Genomic DNA, 17,078 nt, shown 5'->3' with positions numbered 1-17,078 from the left:
GACGTCAGTCCGAGAAGGCGGAGATTAACATCGCGGCCACCGTTGCGGTTCCGCGATTTTCCCTCCACAACAATGGCGCCGCCCACATCTTTATCGTCGCACGAGCGGACACGAGTGGAGGATTATCTAAATGATAAAATTCAGGTCTCTGCTGATCTTGAGAGTTTGAGCTCGCTCCTCACAGGTCTTCGTGCGCAACAGGAGCTCCAACGAAAACAGGTACGTACGAGCACGCCCTTCTTCGCTTGCAACCCCGCCCTGAATGCGCATTTTTGACTAATACCGGTCTCTCTTAGTTGGCAGAAGCACATACAGCACTCTCGAATGCGACGAAGACATCCAATGACCATGCCGAAGCTACAAGAAAGCGTGCCGAGGCATTCAAAGCCGAGCAGGCGGACATCGACCAACGGTTGAAGGCGATCACACAGTCGGAATCAAGCGATGAGGCGGTGCGACGACTAGAAAACAGCATGGAAAGACTTCAGCGACTGGAAATCTCTAAAGGATACGTGGAACTATTGAAAGAGGCTGAAGAGCTCAGGTATTGATACGACAGTACATGGATTCCAAGGATGACGAGTGCTAAATATCCCAATCACAGCAAGCAAGCTTTGAGCAGCATCTCCTCCGACCCTCGCGCCTCTATATCGCCCTATGTTCGATTACGCAGCATCGTGGTATCGCTGAAAGAAGCTCAACCGGCCGCCGAAGGCGCTGCGCCCCACCTGATCGACTATACCGAGAAACTCGCGGCAGCATTGAGGGAACAATTGAAGAAGTTCTTTGGCGACCGACTGCAAAAGACGCTTACATCTATGAAATGGCCGACACGAGAGCTGGATATCACGGATAAACTGTTAGACCAGTGGAAGGAGGATGTTGAGCTCCTGAATGAGTTACAGACACCGTGCGTTTATTTTCTACTGGACACATTGAAGAAAACTGCGAATTTAACAATGGTTTACAGAGAACTTCCTCGCCGGGATATGTTAAGCAATAATAACATCGAGCCCCCGGCCTTGTTCACTCTGGAGACAATGGTCCACCCCTTGGATCTTCGATTCAAGTACCACTTCAGTGGCGAAAAGCCAACGAACAGGTTGGATAAGGTAAGAAAGACTCGCCCGTTCGATCGCATGTGGTCTAACGTATATTTTCTCAGCCGGAATACTTCCTTTCGCATATTATGGACCTCATCAATCAATTTGGAGGGTTCTTCACTTCATACTTCCAGCCAATCCTTGACGAAAAGGCCCAGTCAGCCGAGCCTGGGTTGGAATGGAACTACAACAATGCTCTGCATGCATTCATAAACGCCATTCTGCCCATGTTGCGACAAAAGATTGATACATTCCTCCCTCAGGTTGCCGACTATCCTCAGCTATTGAGCCACTTCATCCACGAATTAATGAGTTTTGATAACGAGCTTAGAGAAACGTGGAATTACCTGCCAGACCCCTACTCGAGTGAAAACTGGAAAGGAATGACCTGGGAGGTTCTCTCAAAACAAGGGTGGTACGATCGCTGGCTTCAAGTTGAAAAAGATTTCGCTTTGGCTCGATACAAGGACATTATCGACACCGCAGACAGTGGGCAAATTGACTATGACGGTGTCGAGGTTACAGCGACAAAACCGACCAAGGCGGCCATTCGAGTCAACGATCTCCTCGAAACTATCACGGAACGCTACCAGCCCCTGCCTTCCTTTAGCCAGAAACTGAGGTTTCTCATCGATATTCAAATCACAATATTCGACCAGTTTCACGACCGCCTTGGTTCGGCATTGGAAGCTTACCTCGCCATGACATCTACACTGGGTCGAACAGTGCAAGGTGCAGATGGACAAGCCAGTGTAGAAGGCGTTGCAGGTTTAGAGAGACTGTGCAGAGTTTTTGGCAGTGCTGAATATCTGGAAAAGAAGATGGAAGATTGGAGCAACGATATATTCTTCGTGGAACTCTGGTCAGAGCTCCAAGAACGAGTTCGACAGGGCGGTCGGAATGTGGCGGGCTCTATGTCCATCGCTGAAGTTGCATCTCGCACGTCGCCCGCCGTCAATAATAATGGGACTTCTAACACTGATGTCAGTTCCGATGGTGCTTTGTTTGACGAAACTGCATCGGCATACCGCCGTCTCCGATTACGATCGGAGTCTATCATCGCATCTACCTTGAACTCGAACATCAACTCAGCCTTAAAACCATACTCTCGTGTGTCTACTTGGGCAACACTCTCTGTACCCTCAGCTGGCTCAGTCTCATCTCCTCTTTCTCTCTCATCCGACCTGGCACATGCGATGCGCACATTATCCACCCAACTATCCTTTATCACAAAGGCTTTGGGTGTAGCTCCTTTGCGCAGAGTATCCCGTCAACTTCTCATATCTATCCAGACTTACATTTGGGACCATGTTCTAACTAGAAACACCTTCTCCGCTGCCGGCGCGACCCAGCTAGTAGGCGATGTTGAACAGCTATGCAGCATGGTTGATACGACACTCGGAGTGGCTGCCCATGCGGGTGGTTCGCTACTTATCATGAACAAGCTTAATGAAGGCCTGCGCCTTCTGAATTTAAGCCCGACTGTGGGTGATTCGAATGAATCTGAATCTACACTAGGACTATGGGATGTGGAACAGAGATTATTCAAGGATAACGAAAGTGCCCGCGCTGTGCTTGCCGAGCTGAGCATTGATACATTGACAGCTGCGGAGGCTCGATCTGTGCTGGAGCGCAGAGCGGAGATTCAAGCATAATCGCCCCCTTTACGAATTTGTTTCTCCGCTTTTTATGACCTGTCACAATGAATTCTATGCATAGTTTTGGTGAGCGAGAAGATCATATATCCATGCTTTACCTACATTTTGAGCAACAAAACTTCCATGGAGCAAGGTCCTCTAAGGTCCTTGTCTCGTTCGTATCGCGAAAGGGGAGTTCACTTGTCCGAAACGAGTATTATTATGATCCCATAATTTTGAAATATGTTCAAATGTCATGATAGATTATAACTTGAGAATTGTGCGCCATAATTAGTGCCAACGGCCACTGAATAACCCAGAGGCCAGAAATTCGACGAATGAATGCTCTAGTATGCATATTTCAAGTGGCAGTATACTGCTTCAAGCTCCACCTCCATAAAGGCAAACGCAAGGGATGTGAACCCTGGCACTAGGTTAAATTTCCAAGCCCAAGCATCAGGATCTAAACATTTGAGCGAGGTCATATAGACTCAAGACCCCGGGATGCTCAAGTGCTGTTGAAACTGCGGGGAAAGAGTGCGGTTACATTGAGTGGAGTCAATGTTTCTTCCCCTCTCCACATCAGTTGATATAGTAGTTTGTCATTCCGCCAGACTCTACCAATTCTTCTTCAAACCGTTCATAATCCGACGGAGGTCGAGTCATCCAGGAAAATGACCTCGGCACCAGCCATCTATCCCAGTCTAGCAGGCAAGACCGTGCTCATCACAGGCGGAGCCGAAGGTATTGGCGCTGCAGCAGTTGAGCGCTTCACTTATCAGGGTAGCCAGGTACTTTTCCTGGATATAAACAAAGATGCAGCGCAAAGCACCATAGACAATGTCTACTCTATATGCAGCGAATTCGGAGCACGAAGCAACGCTCAAGTGAAAAAGCCAATATTCTACTATTGTGACCTCTCAGACCTAGATGAAGTCAAAGCTACCATCGCAAATATACTAGCAGAGTGGGAGAAAGTCGATGTCCTCGTCAACAACGCCGCAGCAACAGGAAAAGGTGCAAGACTAAAAACGGACGACGTCACTTCTGAATCCTGGGATTTCCTTGTCAATACCAACCTAAGACATGTGTTCTTTCTCACTCAGGCTGTTTTACCGGCAATGAAGGCTGCTGAAAATGGAAGTATTGTTAATCTGGGCTCGATTACTTGGCGCATTCCTGCTCCTGATAGCCCTGTTTATGCTGCTTGTAAAGCTGCTATTATGGGTCTTACGCGGGTACAAAGCAAGGAGGTTGGAGCAGCCGATATCCGCATTAATAGTGTGATGCCTGGTGCGATTGCTACTCAGAGACAGCGTGATACTGTTTTGAGTCCTGAATATCGAGCGGAGGTTATGCGTGGACAAAGCTTGCAGCGTGACTTGTTGCCGGAGGAAGTGGCTAAGGTTATCGTTTTTCTGGCAAGTGATGAAGCGAGTGGAGTCACGGGGAGTACGTATACTGTTGATGGTGGATGGTGCAGTGATCCTTGATTTCTGATGGATTTATACATGCATGTGCCAATTGCCCTGGGATATCCCACAGAAGCGGTTGCTATATTGATGATTTCAAGTTATCAGGATATCTCATTGGAATTTGAATAATGTAAATGATAATGTCATCGTTATGAAAAGATACAAGATAAACATATACAAAAGGCCTGAGCATAAATCAAAATACCTATCCCCGACCTCAGCAGGCCAAAGACAACTACTCCTTCAGAGCATCGTGACCCCAGTTTTTTAAAGATCGATAGCTTTTGCTCGTCGTATCTCGTTTCGCAGCCTCTTCTTGAGCCAAGTGACGTTTGCAATAAGACACCACCTTTCGCATGTGGTCAATATCGGAATCGGTGTAGTCTGAAGCGTTGCCATCAGGGTTGTGCTCTAAGATATTCACAATCTTCCGTCCACTAAAATAATGTTGCTTATCAGCCCTGAATAATTTTGTCAAAGATCAAACTCAAATCACCTTTCATGGCCAGTAGTTTCTCCTGTCTCATTAACCCATCCAGCTGAAATTGATTTTTCCTCTTTCAGCCAATCGCGAAGTTCCTTTGGGGTCATGTTAACAAGCTCATTAAACTCGCTAGCGTCCCGTTAGCCTCAATCTCGGGAGAATTTAACCTTCAAAATCGAAAGCAGAAGTGCAAGAGAGATAGCATACCTAATCACGGTATCTTTAGGCTTGACCATTGTTATTTGCGATCCTCAAAGTTTTGAACAAAGTTATTCTGACTTTAATATTCAAGAATGCGTGTAGATTCTATCTTCAGCCTTATATTAGGCAGTCCGTATTATACCCACCAGAGCTGGTGGCAACGGGTACAGCTTTGACATCATGATGGTGACATTTACCATAGCTTCTTGTTGCCGCAAACACTCTGAAAATTCAGAATAAAAGTCAAAGTCAAATTCAAATACAAGCTTTGGCCCTCATCTGTTCGCCGCGGAGATACTCAACTGCATGTCTATTATGGCTTGATTTTGCCAAGACATCGTCTGATAAAGAGCTTCGTTTTTACTGGTGGTTATGGCAATTTAGGCCGCAGATCGCCAATCCACAACTCCATGGGGAACATGCGTTCCTCTTCTTATCTTTCCCCATTTTTTTCGGCAGCTGTAGGGATGTGACGATCATAATTGCGCTTATCTTGAACCAATTGTTATCAATAATCCTGCGATGCATCCCTTAGTGCTACTAAGATCGATCTTAGTGTCTATAGCTGAAAAAATAGTTAAATATGTGTAGAAGAAGACCTGGATCGCCTTTCGCGTTGAAAACTCCTGGGTAAAAAAAAAAAAAATCTACTCGCCAGTCACTTCTACCGGGAGCTTTGGTCTTTTGTTAGACAAGCAATTTCTACCGAATTATCTCCAATTACTTTGGTCGCGATGTCGTTCGACGCATTGTCACCCCTAGAGGTGGTTGAATCCCTCGCAAAGACTGGAGTACACAAGGGAAATATGCGGCTGGATAAGGTCTTCCTGAGCTCTGTTTCAGCTGGTTGCTTGCTTTCTTTTGCTTGCGGTACTGCCTTGAGCACGAATGCCTCACCCTGGTACGCAGAAAATGCTGCTGGGTTGATCCGCACTATTAGTGCCTTGGTTTTCCCTTACGGCTTGTGCATGATCATTCTGACGGGTGCAGACCTTTGCACTGGATCTTTCATGGTAAGTGGTGCTCTCTTCTCTATAAATGCCATGGTTTCAAGACATGTGACTGACGCGTATACAGTACACTACCATCGCAGCTCTACAGCGAAAGTTGCCATGGTGGAAAATGATTGTTCACTGGGTAGTGACCTTTCTTGGAAACCTAGCTGGGTCTTTGTTCATGGTTGGGATTATCTTCGGCTGTCAGTCAATTCCTTCGCGGTCGGTCGACAATACATGTACTGGAGATTGAGCTAACATTTGAGCCAGATGGTGGCGTTTTTGATGCGGACCCTTTCAAGTCCACCGTCAGTACATTTGCGACCAAGAAACAGGTTACCCCAGACTTTCGCATGATTTTTCTGCGGGGCATTGGCTGCAACTGGCTGGTTTGTCTAGCATGTTTTTTCGGGGCGCAAGGACGTGATCTTGGGTCGAAGATAATGGGTATTTGGTGGCCAATCTTTGCCTTCGTTTCACTTGGATTTGATCACGTCGTTGCCAACATGACTTTTATTCCCCTTGCTATCTGGGTTGACACACCTGGAATTTCCGTGGGATTGTATATCTGGAAGGGCATCATTCCTACCTTGATTGGAAACATTCTTGGAGGTGGTTTGTTCTGCGGTAAGTGAGGGAAACGCATGCTATGCTATTAAATGCGACAAGGCTGACAATATTCCCAGGAACCTATTACTGGTACATGTATCTTCTCGATATTAACCAGCTTCCTTTAGTTGGCCGCAATAAGAGTGCTGACGGCACTGAGGTTAACACCCCAGAAGGAATGTCTATCGCTCATGAAGATGTTGAGAAGAATGCTGGGAGCTCAGGCCCAGTTTAATTCGAGCTTGATGATTGAAATATCTTGATTGAACATGTTTTATAACCCGCCACGACATACTCATGGATAATTTAGTATTAATAGTATATGTATGCCAAAAATGGACCAATTGGCCAATCACGAACCATAATCAATGTACTTTTGAGCCTCAGGCCTTCAGTCATAAATCAAATCTTTGAATATTGCCATGTAGCGTCATTAACATGCAGGAAAGAATTAGCTTAATAAGATGCATCCATGGACCTAGAAGCCTTCTGTTGACTAAGGACGACGTCATCTACCGTGACCGTGACCATGTTTGGGCGTGTCTTTGGTGGGAAATTCCACAGGTAGCCAGCCCCTCGCCCCACCACCCCGCCGAGACAACGAAATAGAGAATCCTCGAAACTCTCAATCTTGCTCTTCAAACCACAAACCTTTATATCAAAAATGGCTACGTCTCAGCCCAACCTTTACAGCTTCTCGAGCACCGCTACTCTCGCAGAGCAATTGCGCCCCTACATCCTTCGAAGCCAGAATGCCGCGCTAGCCCGCCACCATAGCTTTCGCATTGCCGTCTCCGGTGGCTCTTTGCCTACCGTTCTAGCTCGCGCCCTACTCACCCCAGGCGACGGCACCCCCGAAGACACCCCCCAATTCTCCAAATGGCACATCTTCTTCGCCGATGAGCGTGCTGTGCCCCTCGACCACGAAGACAGCAACTACCGTCTGCTACAGGAAGAGCTTCTTCACAAGATCCCTGCGGAGCTCGGAGCTCCGGTCGTATACCCCATTGATGCCGAAGCCGTCGAGAAGGATGACACCCAAGAATTGGCCGATCTCTACCAGGAAGACTTGATGCGAGTATTCGCCGCCAAGGATAGCGTCAAGCTACCCGTCTTCGATCTCATTCTTCTGGGTTGTGGCCCCGACGGCCACACCTGCAGTCTATTCCCTGGCCATGACTTGCTGCGCGAAAAGGACGCGTGGGTGGCACCTGAGACCAACTCGCCCAAGCCTCCTCCTAAGCGTATTACCCTGACTCTTCCCGTTGTCACATCTGCCATCCAGATCGCCTTCGTCGCTACCGGTGCTGGTAAGAAGGATATTATGAAGGCTATCTTTGACAGCGAGGAGGGCCGTAGTCTTCCATCGGCCCTGGTCAACCAGGGTGGTGGCGAAAAGGTCAGCTGGTTCACAGATCACCCTGCCGTCGAAGGTGTTGCTTTCCCTCGTCGCGGTAACCTGTAAGGTGAAATGTGACGATGTCGCCCTTCTTTAGCAGACAACAAAACATACATAAAATGACTGGAGCTGCTGGCTTGATAACCGCCTTTGTGCGCATATGAGCATGAGCAGTTGACATGGAGCGATGGTGGCTTTTAGTCAATCTCATATCGCTGAGTGTTGATGAAATAGATATCCTCACCAGTTATACTGTGGTTTCATGGTGCTCAAAACGATCAATGGCTTTTTTCTTATGATAGGGTATTATGACAGTCAATGAAATGATTTGCAATGAAGATTTGACCAAGTTGATAGAGTTGATAGACGTTTATTTTTCAAGAAATCACAGTATATGACAATCTCCTTGTCGCGTCTCATTTCAGCATTTTACAAACCAAACAATTGCCAGTTAAACCCACTTCCGCTGATATGACTTCTTTGAATGGATGTCTTAATTATTCGTTGGCAAAGTAGGATTTGTTGGGTTCAAGTTGCCGATATTTCGGCTTCTCATTTCCCGTGTGTTTACTTCAGGTTAAGTTTTCTCCTTCGGGCTAGTTCACCCGCGTCAATAAATGATGACATCCAGGGACCAGACTTGAGTATCTGATCATAGATTGAACCCAGCCAATAGAAAAATGTGCTGTTTAGCCGTCGAAATAGCCGCAATTTGGCAATGCTGCTTGTCTATCACGCAAGATGGTGTGATCATGTCGGATTGTATGGTATCATCGGCTTAGCCGACCAGCCGACGTTCTCCGCATTTCTCCAACCCGCCATCAACACAGCTTTGGCCCCTTCTTTCGGTAATTATTAGTAAATTCTACGGGCTGTCGACTCGATATTCCGATGGAGAGTCTCCGAATAATATCGCCGATCTGCATAGAATGAAGTATATAACCACGCGATCTCTAACATCGCAACCTATGAAAATATCAACTACCATCGAGAGCAGCTCATTCAATATATAACTGCAACTTGAATCATAAAATATAATTTTGAGAGCCTCTCTTCGTTATGGCAACTATCACAGAGACAGCGCCTGTGGCCGGGTCTACTACTCGGGAAATTGACCTTTCCAAGTTCCCAGACGGTTTGAAGACCACAGGACAACACCCTCCTGTCTACGAGAAAGTCCGTCCTTATTCGGACTTCCCCAAGAAAATCGAGGGCCCTACAGTGTGGAAAGCCGAAGATTACAGTCAAGATATGGCAAAGTGGACCCACCAGTTCACAGAGGAAGAGATTAAGGAGATCGGCGACGCATCCGATAAGTATATCCAAGACAAAACACCTCTCGAGGGTATCTCCAAGGTGAGTTCAGCCAAAAGGAATCATTGTTTCCAAAAGTAACATTTTCTCACAATTAATGTAGAGCAACTTCCCTCTTCCTAAGCTCTCCAAGCGTCTCGAGGAGCTCCGAAGAGTCTTGATTGATGGAACTGGCTTCTGGATGTTTAGGGGAATTCCAGTCGATGAATGGGATCTTCAAAAATGCGCTACTGCATACATGGGCCTGGGAACGTACCTAGGATATTTCACCAGCCAAAATGGACGTGGTCATGTCCTTGGACACGTCAAGGATCTCGGCGAAGACCCCACCAAGACTGACCGAGTTCGCATCTACCGCACTAATGCTCGGTATGTGCCCAAACTTCAAGTTTCAAGACAGGATGCCCAAGAAAGCTAACACCAGAATTAGTCAATATTTCCACACTGATGGATCTGACATTGTCGGTCTGCTGTGCATTGCCAAATCTAAGATCGGTGGAGAATCCGACATCGCATCCACCCACAACGTCTTTAACACTCTACAAGAGAGACATCCAGACGTGATCGAAACAATGACAACACCAAACTGGTATTTTGACCGCAAGGGCGAAGTCTCCGAAGGTGACGAGGAGTGGATCCGAGGCGCAATTCTGTACCTGGAGAACGAACGTGCAGGCGCAAATGCCCGGGTCTACGCTAAATTCGACCCTAACAACCTAACCTCCTTGGCAAGATTCAACTCTGGACCCGATGCAAAGATTCCTCCCCTTTCTGAGAAACAGAAGTACGCTTTGAAGATGTGGGAGGAGACATGTGCGGAGCTGTCTCTTCATATGATTCTTGGACCTGGAGATATCCAGTTTGTGAGCAACTCTCATGTCTTCCACGCCCGTACTGCCTATGAGGATCACCCAGTTGGTGCTGTTGATGCCAATGGCCGTCCTATTCGTGCACGCCACTTGATGAGACTTTGGCTTTCGGCACCTGAGTCTGAGGGTGGTTGGAAGCTGCCTTTCCCTGATACCTTGGAGAAGAAGCGTGGTGGTATTCAAGTTAATGACCAGGCTCCTTACTGTCCATTGGATGCGGAATAGATACAAGTACGGAAATGCGGGCATTTCTTTGATATAATGTATTTACGAATTTAATCCGATTTTCTTTCATTTACATTTGCCCCCACTCACTGAAATTGCTCTCTTCTTAACTGAACGTCGTTCAACAAGATGACCAAGTAGAGGAGAAGAGATTTAGTATAATCAAATACGTTATGGCAGGAACAAGATTGGATCTCGAATCATCTACTCATTAACATGTGTCCAAACAATGTCAAATCAAGTGTGAAAATTCAACTTCAAGCTGTAGATGAGTATTCTATATCAATGTTGTTGCGGAAATGGAAAAACGGGTAGCCAAGGCTCCGCCTGGGTAGCAGGATACCCTCCAGCCCAAGGCAACAAACCAGCCCTTTCGATCCCAGAGCCTACAGCAGTGTCCGCCGGTTGCCAAGTCCACCCGAGATCCGACATGAAAAGCGCTTGAAGCTCCTCAAGGCTTGCCTGGCCAAACTCGACATCGTTAATAGAGGTCGACGTGCCTGGACCCTGGGTGACAGCATCGCAATTTGAGCTATCAAGGTCTGCATTCGACTCGGGCACTGCACTATTAGGTGCTGATGAGGTGGCCGCTTTTTCTGGAGCGTGTCTTTCTGGAATCGATTTGCGGGCCATTCGGAAAATAGAGAGTGGATTGAGGACGTAGTCTGGCGCACTTTGAACTGGTGTGCCAGGGAGACTTTCACTAGAAGATATCAGTCAGTAAAAGTCACTGCATAGATGCTGTAGCTATGCTTACGTTGGTTCTTCATCGCCCGTCTGGTATGGATCATCGGGAATACTGTTATGGGCCACTACATCCGATCCGATACCAGATCGATCAAACATAGTCTCCGCTGCAGTGCACTATGAGCCGAAAGTTAGTTAACAAAAATTATAAATAAAGGATGTCGGGAAAAGACGTACCAAGGAGTTTGCGATGACATTGAGAGATCCCATCGCCTTCAAAGCATCTATATTGCTTTTCAAAAGCGGCAGACTGTCGGATGTGATAATCTTTGTTTCTTCCGCTCGAGGATCCAGGATTTGAGTGAGGTGATATACCATGATTCGACAACTATCGTAAGTGATTGTAGGTAACCATGAATCTGCCAGCATCTTGGTTCCATGGTGAGCTGTTTCGCCAATTATTGTGGCTAGGGCCCTCGCAGCATCAAACAGAACTTCTTGCAAATGCCGAAGAAAAGCACGCTGCTCTGGAGGAAAATCAAATGCAGCTCGGAGTTTGTAAAGAGCCGGGGCCCCTAGTCGGTACAGATCGCAGATTGTTTGATAATGCGCGCAATGCAATAAACAGAGAGCACCGAGCTGGGATGAGTCTTTGCGGATGTAAACCGCATTTGGAGTGAATTGTAGACTTGCTGGTAAATTTTCATACCAGGCACGGCAGTCTCTATCTAGAGCGGCAAACTCAGACCCAGGGGCCCAGGGGACCATTGCTTCATCAAGATGTTTTATGTACCTAGATAGTATCAATATCCATTTATAGGCAGCACCACAAGACAAAGGAGAAGACTCACCTCAAGACTCTTTTGCGAATTGAGATATGTCGAATAAAATGGGCCATCATACCCATGTTGGGCATCAGAGCATCGCTGTTAAGCTCACCAGGGATAAATTTCAGCCAATTGCCAGGCTCCAAAGTCTCGGTCAGACATGGAATTTGTTGAATGAAATTTCGTTCATTGCAAGGTAGTTGTATTTTCATGTCCTTCTCATCAACTAGTGTGAGTTGGTCAACTCCACTCCCGACAAGGGCATCCATAATATAACAGCTCCACATTAGGCGACGTCTGCATTCTCTTGCTGTAACTGACGGCCCAACGTCAGTGTTTTGACAGAGTATATCGGTATTATATTCCAGGTTGATTTGGAGTGCTTGAGTCATTCGCGTAATGAGCCCACTTAACATGAAGGCATTTGCAAAATTCGCCATCCGGACCGCGTAATCATGAAGTAGAACAGCAGCCTGGAATTGTTAGGAAATTTCGCACATGCATAATTCTCAATCGGGGTTTAGATCTAACCATTAACTTTTCAATAGTGACCGTATCAAGTGCCTCGAGTATGAGCCTTTGGGCTTTCTTTGCCCATTCGCTCCCAGCCATAAGCACAAATTTCGATGGGAGTGGGGTGACTGTCTCGCTATAAGATAATGCATGAAACCTGACAATGTTAACGCGATTTCGTCAAATTATGGAGAAAAATTGCTTACTGGCCACCTAATGCGCATATTATATGCAGAAGCGCATGGGGTTGGTTCTTTTTCAGAGATTCCTTGTCCATATTTTGAAGGAACGAAGGTCTGTGAATAAAGGCAAAGCATCTTAATGGGTGAATATTATTAAAGAACTCTTCGACCAAAAGCCTAATCCTCCAGGGACTGGGTAAATGTGAAGCATCCAACCTATATAGGGAGTTAGTGCTGCAATAAAAGCGCCGGGAGTTTTAAGGATAAATATACCAGCTTAATGGTGGACTAGTAGTTTCAGGAGTATCTCCTATGAACGACGGTTGAAATGATGGACTCGGAGATTCAGGTGAAAGACGCTCGACTTGCATAGCATCATACTCAAGATGACGGCTCGGTGTCTGATCGGGAACAAGCGAAGAGGTGGGAAGCGACTTCTGGCTATCTTTGGCGACACTTTCAACGCGTTGGATCCAGGTAGGCTGTGAAGTTTCCGAATAAGTACAGACATGACCTCGATTTTCACATCTTCGGCATATCGGTCGCTCTCCCGAGCATTTAGTCTTAGAGGCGCGACAAGCCACACATGATCGATAGGTTCGTTTCTTCTTGGAGCTTTCTATTCTTTCCTTTGGACTTTCACGAATTTGATTGTTGGAGGAACTTCCATAGCCCGAGCAGACCAGCCGCAGACGGGCGCAATTACCACACTCGCCGGGCCGTTCGTCACATTTGACCTATCACCAGATTAAAGAATTAGATCATCCTTGGGAATATGCAGTTTTTTCAACTTGCTCTCACTTTACGTGCTCGGCATGTACGACAACCTGTTTGTTTATGTCAACTTTTGAAAAATTGCTGCATGCTTTGAGTGGGAATTTACCGAATCGTGACCGTGATGGCTTGGAGTTACTGGTAGAGCCCATCCCTGTTATTGATCCTGCGATACCGTACGCTCCTGTCGGATTCAATCATTTGGTGACAAGGAGGCATCGCATAGGAAAAATATCGGGCGATCGGTAAGACGCGGGCTGTCGGCTGACATAGTGTGTGGTGAAATCCATGTGTTGGATGACGAGATTAAAAAGCGGAGAATGCGGGGCAAGAGCCGTTCTGGGTGATCCATTTGTCGATCTACAACATCATTTACGGCATCATAATAATGGTGAATTTAATTGGCGAATAACTTGAATTAGTCATAGGGTTTAGTGACATCGAGCGTAAAATATACACGGAAGAATAATTCTAATACTAAAGTACTCTGTGGAGATTGGCTTTTCTAGGCACGCCACAGGGCTACTTTGCGTACTGACCAATTAAGCACTAAGTGGACTATCAACGCGTCTGTGCTCAGACTTACTGACTATGGAGACTGATCAATGTTCTCCTACTTGGACGAATGGTGATATTTCATTCTTCTCATCAGCAGATGGAGGTTATGGGGACGGTAGCAGTGGGCCCTGCCTACTCGCGGGCCCTTCCACATGTGCAGAGCCCGGATACAAAACAGACGTGGATTGTATAGCATGAAGTCAACAACAGCGTTAGAACACGCGATGACACCAAGAATACAATGATTCAACTTCGGCGACCCAGTTGTCAGGATGCCAGTCTATAGCGGGCCAATTAAGAAACAGAGACATGATGGTGTCGACGACCACTATTCCTTAGCAGAAATCTTTTTTTTATTGGGGTGCTGCTTAATGCTGTGGGTGAACATCTTTTTTCTTCTTTGCCTGCTTTTCCCTTGAAAGCAACCTGCCTCAAAATCTCCGAATATCTAGTTCGCTTCTCAAACTATCAGTTTAATCTTCAACAATACGGTTTAGAAAGTGATAGTATAACTCAAGGCCTCATTCTATTTTTAGAGAAAATTTGGAATCAAGTTCAAGTTTTGATTTAGGCCAGACATATTACGCGCATGATAATAAGCCCGGGAGCTAGCAACGTGCATATTATGAAACGATACCACGGCTGACTTGGCAAGAGGGGCTATAAATCCTGGTAATGTCAAGAATGTCTCCTCAAATCCTATATAAATTCATACCAAACTTGCAACTTGACGATAAACCTTTGAACGGGTCGATTTATAGGAGCAAAAATATATCCACATTTCACAAAGCCAACTGACTATCATGGATGATACTTTTACTGTCCCAAATGCCCAGACGGCAATCCTCCAGCAAGAAGGTGGGGTTCTTAAGACCACACCCAACCAGCCTATCCCAGAGTTCAACCCCGGTCAAATGCTCGTCAAAACCCATGCAGTGGCTCTCAACCCTTGCGACTGGAAGATGCCCCTCAGATTTCCCACAGAGGGACTGTGGGATGGGTGCGACTTTTCTGGCACGGTCGTTGCGCTCGGAAGCCAAGCTGCTCAAGCCGGCCGATTTCGTCTTGGAGATCGTGTCTTCGGCGCTGTTCAAGGATCCAATCAAACGGACCCACAATCAGGAGCGTATTGCGAGTATATACGAGTCTTTCCAGATTTTACGTTTCACATCCCAGACGACATGTCATTTACCACTGCACCTGCTATATCTGGAACGGGAATTGCAACTCTCGGAGTCGCGTTATTTTGGTCCCTACAACTGCAAGGAACGTTGGACAAACCAATTACGAAACCCGAAGATGTATTTGTATACGGTGGAAGCAGTACCATTGGCTTAATAGCGATTCAGATTTTGAAACTGTAAGTCCCTACTTTATAAAATGGTCATCCGCACACCCTAACACTTTGTAGGTGTGGTTACCGGGTCATCACAACATGCTCCTCCCGGAACTTTGATCTTGTTCGGTCATACGGAGCCGACCTTATGTTTGACTATAAGTCTCCAACCTGCGCCGAGGATATCCGAGCAGCAACCAAGAATCATCTTCGTTATGTGCTGGATCCTTTTGCGGACATGAAAGCAGTGCGCCTATGCCAAGAAATAATTGGTCGGACGGGTGGACGATACTGTGCGCTTGAGGAGTATCAAGAGGATCTCCTTACCCGCAAGGTCATCAAGCATGAACTTGTTATGGGTGGAGCAATTTCGGGAAACGGGGTTGAGCTTCCGGAGCCTTATGGTAGCCCAGCGCGCCCGGAGATTGGGGAATGGGCTCGTCCATGGTATCGGTCCATTCAGGAACTGATAATGACAGCCAAAATTAGACCTACCCCCATTGAGATTATTCCAGGCCGTTTTGATGGAATTTTGAATGGCTTAGAAATGCTCAAGCACGGAAGTGTCTCCGGAAAGAAGTTGGTTGTCAGTATGGAAGCCAGCGACTAATTTACAGAGAAAAGTATAGTATCTACTTTGGTTACCATCTTGGTAGTTCTTGAAAGGAGTTTGTCTTATAAAGAATCAATTAAAGAATTATTTCTCAATAAGATTGGCAACTCAACCTCATCGACATAGATCTTCAACTCAAAGGCCAGCACACGAGATCTGGATAGGGGCGATGATTCCTATTCCTGATAATCATAGACCATTCGAGCAGCGACCGTCTCATCATTCCTCGAGCTCGTTGCGTTGCGAGTCAAATACCTTTTTCCGTTGATAATCTCAAATCCCCACAACACATGAGCAGTCCAACCCATCTTAAGATTAACAGCATCTTCATCAATAACCGTCTTCGTCGGACATCCATCTTCATACTGTTGACGAATAACTTCATCTTTGATGCCGGACGTGTTCATGTATCGTAGACTCATTTTGATGTCACCGAATATGGGGAGAGACAGCTTTTGCTCTTGACCATTTACGGGACATGACGAGTCGCTGTTGAAGGAACCTGGACTGACCGTCTGTCTAACATGAAGCATGGTTACGAAGCCATCATCATCAGATGAGGTGTTGGTGCCATCACTGGTGCCATCGCTGCTAGCATCAGACATTGAAACTGACTGGGTCATTTGGAGAGAAAGACTAGCTAGACGAAGAGCCTTTCGGGTAATCCACGGGACACCTTGCTATTGTGACTTAGTAATTATGTAGCCGAAAATGTTCCAAAGAGACAATTACCAGGGCAAGTAAGCCTTCAGGATCATCAGAGAGCTTCCTGTTCTTTAGACGACAGTTAAATTTCTGTTACAGATTACCAGAATTTGAGACATACCAAGCGCCAGGTTCCAGTCAGGTTAGTTACATCCTTTGAAAGAGGAGCAGCCATGGTTTGTCGAAATGTGTTTTTGAGTACAGATAGACAAGAGATGAAGCGGATAACACACGGCTTTGAGGTATAATGCACAATCTTGCGTTCATATATGAAGCTGCGAGTGTCTCATCTTACGGATAGGGGTGAGACTAAAGATCGGATTCGGTATCGGAATAGAGATTGTCATTTCGGACTCGGTGAGAAGCTTTTGGTTCCAATGATAATTCTAAATATCCACAAAGTTGTGTGTCTCAGAGTCTCCTATAAATGGCAACAATACAGAAGAACAATCTAATTCCAATAGTATTCCCGGGAGGGGGGGGATGCTTGGAGCTCATTTTACTTCTGACCCTTTGCCGAGAAAATGTTTTGAGCCAAAATTTGGCTGAGATCTACTTGACTGGATACCGGT

At 46.3% G+C, this 17,078-nt stretch overlaps 9 protein-coding genes across 9 annotated transcripts; 6 read left to right on the top strand and 3 right to left on the bottom strand.

Moving 5' to 3' along the window:
• Positions 1–72: 72 nt before the first annotated feature.
• Positions 73–2,758, top strand: N7478_003629 (RINT-1 family protein; the record flags this gene model as incomplete). Its single annotated transcript, XM_056919843.1, has 5 exons — positions 73–219; positions 297–544; positions 605–910; positions 971–1,112; positions 1,166–2,758. The coding sequence occupies 5 exons, from the start codon at positions 73–75 to the stop codon at positions 2,756–2,758; spliced, it is 2,436 nt and encodes an 811-aa protein (XP_056783001.1).
• A 656-nt stretch (positions 2,759–3,414) lies between these two features.
• Positions 3,415–4,233, top strand: N7478_003628 (SDR family NAD(P)-dependent oxidoreductase; the record flags this gene model as incomplete). Its single annotated transcript, XM_056919842.1, has 1 exon — positions 3,415–4,233. The coding sequence occupies one exon, from the start codon at positions 3,415–3,417 to the stop codon at positions 4,231–4,233; it is 819 nt and encodes a 272-aa protein (XP_056783000.1).
• Positions 4,234–4,450: 217 nt separating this feature from the next.
• On the bottom strand, positions 4,451–4,935 carry N7478_003627 (DUF3140 domain-containing protein; the record flags this gene model as incomplete). The annotated part of the gene is made up of 3 exons (XM_056919841.1): positions 4,451–4,652; positions 4,712–4,828; positions 4,907–4,935. 3 exons carry the CDS (start codon positions 4,933–4,935, stop codon positions 4,451–4,453), a joined length of 348 nt encoding a protein of 115 aa, XP_056782999.1.
• Positions 4,936–5,634: 699 nt separating this feature from the next.
• N7478_003626 (formate/nitrite transporter family protein) lies at positions 5,635–6,739 on the top strand (the record flags this gene model as incomplete). The annotated part of the gene is made up of 4 exons (XM_056919840.1): positions 5,635–5,913; positions 5,978–6,098; positions 6,166–6,522; positions 6,582–6,739. The coding sequence occupies 4 exons, from the start codon at positions 5,635–5,637 to the stop codon at positions 6,737–6,739; spliced, it is 915 nt and encodes a 304-aa protein (XP_056782998.1).
• A 429-nt stretch (positions 6,740–7,168) lies between these two features.
• N7478_003625 (6-phosphogluconolactonase) lies at positions 7,169–7,969 on the top strand (the record flags this gene model as incomplete). The annotated part of the gene is made up of 1 exon (XM_056919839.1): positions 7,169–7,969. The coding sequence occupies one exon, from the start codon at positions 7,169–7,171 to the stop codon at positions 7,967–7,969; it is 801 nt and encodes a 266-aa protein (XP_056782997.1).
• A 993-nt stretch (positions 7,970–8,962) lies between these two features.
• N7478_003624 (TauD/TfdA family dioxygenase) lies at positions 8,963–10,311 on the top strand (the record flags this gene model as incomplete). The annotated part of the gene is made up of 3 exons (XM_056919838.1): positions 8,963–9,259; positions 9,321–9,586; positions 9,648–10,311. The coding sequence occupies 3 exons, from the start codon at positions 8,963–8,965 to the stop codon at positions 10,309–10,311; spliced, it is 1,227 nt and encodes a 408-aa protein (XP_056782996.1).
• A 282-nt stretch (positions 10,312–10,593) lies between these two features.
• Positions 10,594–12,615, bottom strand: N7478_003623 (fungal specific transcription factor domain-containing protein; the record flags this gene model as incomplete). The annotated part of the gene is made up of 6 exons (XM_056919837.1): positions 10,594–11,014; positions 11,069–11,175; positions 11,236–11,791; positions 11,850–12,298; positions 12,357–12,495; positions 12,545–12,615. 6 exons carry the CDS (start codon positions 12,613–12,615, stop codon positions 10,594–10,596), a joined length of 1,743 nt encoding a protein of 580 aa, XP_056782995.1.
• Positions 12,616–14,655: 2,040 nt separating this feature from the next.
• Positions 14,656–15,798, top strand: N7478_003622 (zinc-binding alcohol dehydrogenase family protein; the record flags this gene model as incomplete). Its single annotated transcript, XM_056919836.1, has 2 exons — positions 14,656–15,212; positions 15,264–15,798. 2 exons carry the CDS (start codon positions 14,656–14,658, stop codon positions 15,796–15,798), a joined length of 1,092 nt encoding a protein of 363 aa, XP_056782994.1.
• A 179-nt stretch (positions 15,799–15,977) lies between these two features.
• Positions 15,978–16,681, bottom strand: N7478_003621 (uncharacterized protein; the record flags this gene model as incomplete). Its single annotated transcript, XM_056919835.1, has 3 exons — positions 15,978–16,481; positions 16,534–16,575; positions 16,628–16,681. 3 exons carry the CDS (start codon positions 16,679–16,681, stop codon positions 15,978–15,980), a joined length of 600 nt encoding a protein of 199 aa, XP_056782993.1.
• Positions 16,682–17,078: the final 397 nt, after the last annotated feature.

The sequence above is a fragment of the Penicillium angulare genome (assembly GCF_028827245.1).
Source record: "Penicillium angulare strain IBT 27051 chromosome Unknown utg000003l_segment0_segment0, whole genome shotgun sequence".
Classification (NCBI taxonomy): Eukaryota; Fungi; Ascomycota; class Eurotiomycetes; order Eurotiales; family Aspergillaceae; genus Penicillium; species Penicillium angulare.
Note: the sequence above shows the minus strand (reverse complement) of the source record. Positions and strands in the feature narration are given on the sequence as shown.